This window comes from Toxorhynchites rutilus, chromosome 3 (genome assembly GCF_029784135.1).
Source record: "Toxorhynchites rutilus septentrionalis strain SRP chromosome 3, ASM2978413v1, whole genome shotgun sequence".
NCBI lineage: Eukaryota > Metazoa > Arthropoda > Insecta > Diptera > Culicidae > Toxorhynchites > Toxorhynchites rutilus.
In genome coordinates this window covers 292587962-292591569 of record NC_073746.1, presented here as the reverse complement: position 1 = coordinate 292591569, position 3608 = coordinate 292587962, and the positions used below count along the sequence as shown (strand labels likewise).

The window sequence follows — 3608 nt, the reverse complement described above, 5'->3', positions numbered from 1 at the left end:
ATTTATGGCGTCCATCTCTGGTTTCGGTTTATGTGTATAATAAAATTGTGGCCATAAAAAACTCATTGATGTTCTTTCGTCGACCAATTGTCGCCGTAAAAAGTATTGTACACATAAACTCAATAGCGGACAGACAATTATTTGCAGATCATTACACAGAATTGTATTACCCTAGCAGGAATTTTACGAGATTTTTCGGCAATCATCGTTCGTGACAATATCTCAATCTCATTGAAATCAGGTGTTCCTAGGTGTTGTCCGAGCTGTTTGATTCCTTCGGTTGTATAAACATTTTATGTAATGGTGCAGATTGAATACGAAAAATCGCACACGCAAATCGCAAATCTTGTTGAAGTAAAATTATGAGTTTTCTTTAATATTTTTTCAAAGTATCGGGTTTAATTTTTTTCAATCTGCATTATAATGATCAAGATTAGAATCGAATGGATCTGTAAAAAAGAAAAGATATATGTTTTGAAGAAGCTGGGAAAAAGATTTAGAGGGACGATAACAAGTAAATGTATATAAAATCAAAATAAATTGGATTCAGCGCCAGTTTCGTTTTTCAATGGCCACACCTCGTAAGATGAGAAAAAGGTTGTAGAATGAGCATCTGAAGAATATAAGTAATTCTTCGGATTCTAACAGCAGTATAAGAATTAAATTGTTTGTAATTCTCGTACTCTGATTCGGCCCGATACATATTCGTCAACGTAAACAACCGTTCGGATTGATCGATTTCAATTCGCATGCGCTGCATCTTCGTTGCTAAGCATCGGAATTGGGCCTAACATTAGTGGTCGTTTGCTAGCGACCCTTCCAGTCCGGAAATCATTGCTACACATCGAGAAAGATTCATCATGGTGAGAAGAATAATATCCTTTTTTCAACTGTAACTTTTTAGATTGTGACATTATAACACATTATTACAGATTCTATCTCGCACCAAATCGGAATCGGCTAAAGGTAGCCGCAATTCGGCCGGTTCAAACAGCACCAAGACGGCGGTCGTTCCGACTTTCGAAGATTTTCTGCAGAAACGGGACTACGTAGGAGCGAAAACTGTGCTGCAGGTAATGGCGCATTATTTCACTAATTGTTTTGATATTCGCACTATGTTCGATTTTCCCCTAGTACTCGAAAGACTACGATGAAGTGTCGGAACAGTTGAAGGACCTGTGGGTAGCCTTCTGTAATTTTCATATCGGAGACTACAAAGAAGCCCTGCAGCAGTACGAAAAAATGTATGCTGATGATCGTACATTGGGAGACGTTGCATTGAACATTTGTGTATGTATGTTCTATCTGGGAATGTATGACGAGGCTCAGAAGTTGGTAGAAGAGCTACTGGAAAGCCCGCTGAAAATTCGGCTACTTTTCCATTTGGCCCACAAGCTCGGGGAGGAGGATCGGCTGATGGAGCTGCATGGTTCGCTGCGAGATGTCGTAGAGGACCAACTGAGTCTAGCCGGAATGCACTATCTACGGTCGCATTACCAGGAAGCAATTGATATCTACAAAAGAGTACTACTGGACAACAAGGATTTGATAGCGTTAAATGTTTACATTGCCATTTGCTACTACAAACTAGATTATTATGACATATCGCAGGAGGTTTTGGACTTGTATTTGAATCATCATCCAGATAGTACGATTGCCATCAACCTGAAGGCTTGTAATCGTTTCCGTTTGTTCAATGGACGCGCTGCGGAGCAGGAGATAAAGAATATCGTTGATAATGGAACATTTGGAGCGGATTTGATAAAGCACAATTTGGTAGTGTTCCGCAGTGGAGAAGGGGCACTTCAGGTTCTGCCGCAACTAATTGACATCGTACCCGAAGCTCGATTGAATCTAGCGATTCATCATCTGCGTCGTGGGGAAATCCAGGAAGCACACCAGTTGATGAAAGAAGTTCAACCATCGGTTCCACAGGAGTATATATTGAAAGGGGTAGTACATGCCTCGTTGGGTCAAGAGACTGGATCGAAGGAACATTTGAAGAATGCACAGCAGTGTCTTCATCTGGTAGGTGGGTCGGCCTCTGAGTGTGACACCATACCGGGACGTCAGAGCATGGCGTCAGCCTTTTTCCTGTACGGCCAGTTCGAAGAGGTCCTAGTATATCTGAACTCTATTCGAAGCTACTTTGTTAATGATGATGTGTTTAACTACAACTACGCTCAGGCTAAAGCTGCCACCGGATATTACAAGGAAGCCGAAGAGCTATTGCTTCAGATCCACGACATCACGATCAAAACAGACAACACCTACGCCATGGTACTGGCCAAGTGCCACATTCACTCGGGTCATGCCGACCAAGCGTGGAATATATTTCTCACCAAGGACTCAACTCCGGAAGCGTTCGCCTTACTGCAACTTGTGGCGAACGACAGTTATCGGGTCGGTGAGTTCTGGGTCGCTGCGAAGGCATTCGATACCCTCGAGAAGTTGGATCCTAATCCGGAGTACTGGGAAGGTAAACGTGGTGCTTGTGCCGGGGCTATTCAGGCCATTCTCGCGAAACGTCCGAGTGGTGCTCCTCCGGGTGGAGTAGCGGAAGTGATTGCCCTGCTACGTGACTCCACCAACACACAGGCCGAAAGTATGCTGCGAACGATCAGACGATTCGCAAGCACCATCAAATAAAGAATTTAGTTATACCGTATCACGTATTTTGTCGAATGCGATTTTCAATAAAGTTTCATCCTTCTGAGCTTTGTGTTTGAAAAATGACAGCATGATTCACAGTTACTCAATTTATTATTAATACCTGATCTAGCTATGATTTGATAAACGCCTCTATTTGGCTTTCGTTTTATATATTATGTGTACCGGTAAGTTTCTTCGGTTTTACAACAGATGGCGTAACTTGATTATTATTCCAGTGAATCAAATTTCCAGACATTCGTTGGAAAGCTACTGTTATTGCGCGACTTTTCCAGTATATGTCAAAAAGTTGAAGCGTAAACTAAATAGTTTTTTGCCACTTCGATTATGTCGAATTTCGTACCAACGAGAGTGTTTTTACGGGGAGTGTTACTTCATTATTTCAATATGAAGAAAAAAGCTGCGGAAAGTCATCGCATTTTGGTGGATAAAGGACATTGGGTGCCGTATGAATTGAAGCCACGAGACGTCAAACGCCGTTTTTTCATGTGCGAACAACTGCTCTAACTGCATAAAAGAAAGAGTTTTTTTTGCATCGAATCGTTACTGGCGATGAAAAGTGGGTCCATTACGACAAAACGTTGGGCAACGTGTGAATACCCCAGCTATGCATCAACATCGACGGCCGCGTGGAATATTCACGGCCAGAAGGTTATGCTGTCTATTTGGTGGGACCAGCTGGGTGTGGTTTACTATGAGCTGCTAAAACCGAATGAAAGCATTACGGGGGACCTCTACCGATGACAATTTTTTTTTTATGTTTGGCAGACTTATCTCACTTCTTAACTAGGCGAACCTAGCCAGAATTTTCACCTGCCCCCGGGCTTCTGAATGCCAAAGGGGGACTAGGCTCTGCGGAATGCACGTATCTGCATGCTCGTGCTGTTTCAGTCCTGACCGAGAAATTGTCGGACAATCGCGCAGGTGCTAAGGATGAC

The 3608-nt window shown here is 42.8% G+C and overlaps 1 protein-coding gene across 1 annotated transcript; it reads left to right on the top strand.

Annotated features, from left to right (window-relative positions):
- Positions 1-812: 812 nt before the first annotated feature.
- Positions 813-2716, top strand: LOC129774892 (intraflagellar transport protein 56). Its single transcript, XM_055778947.1, has 3 exons — positions 813-863; positions 933-1073; positions 1135-2716. The coding sequence occupies exons 1-3, from the start codon at positions 861-863 to the stop codon at positions 2647-2649; spliced, it is 1659 nt and encodes a 552-aa protein (XP_055634922.1). The 5' UTR covers positions 813-860; the 3' UTR covers positions 2650-2716.
- Positions 2717-3608: the final 892 nt, after the last annotated feature.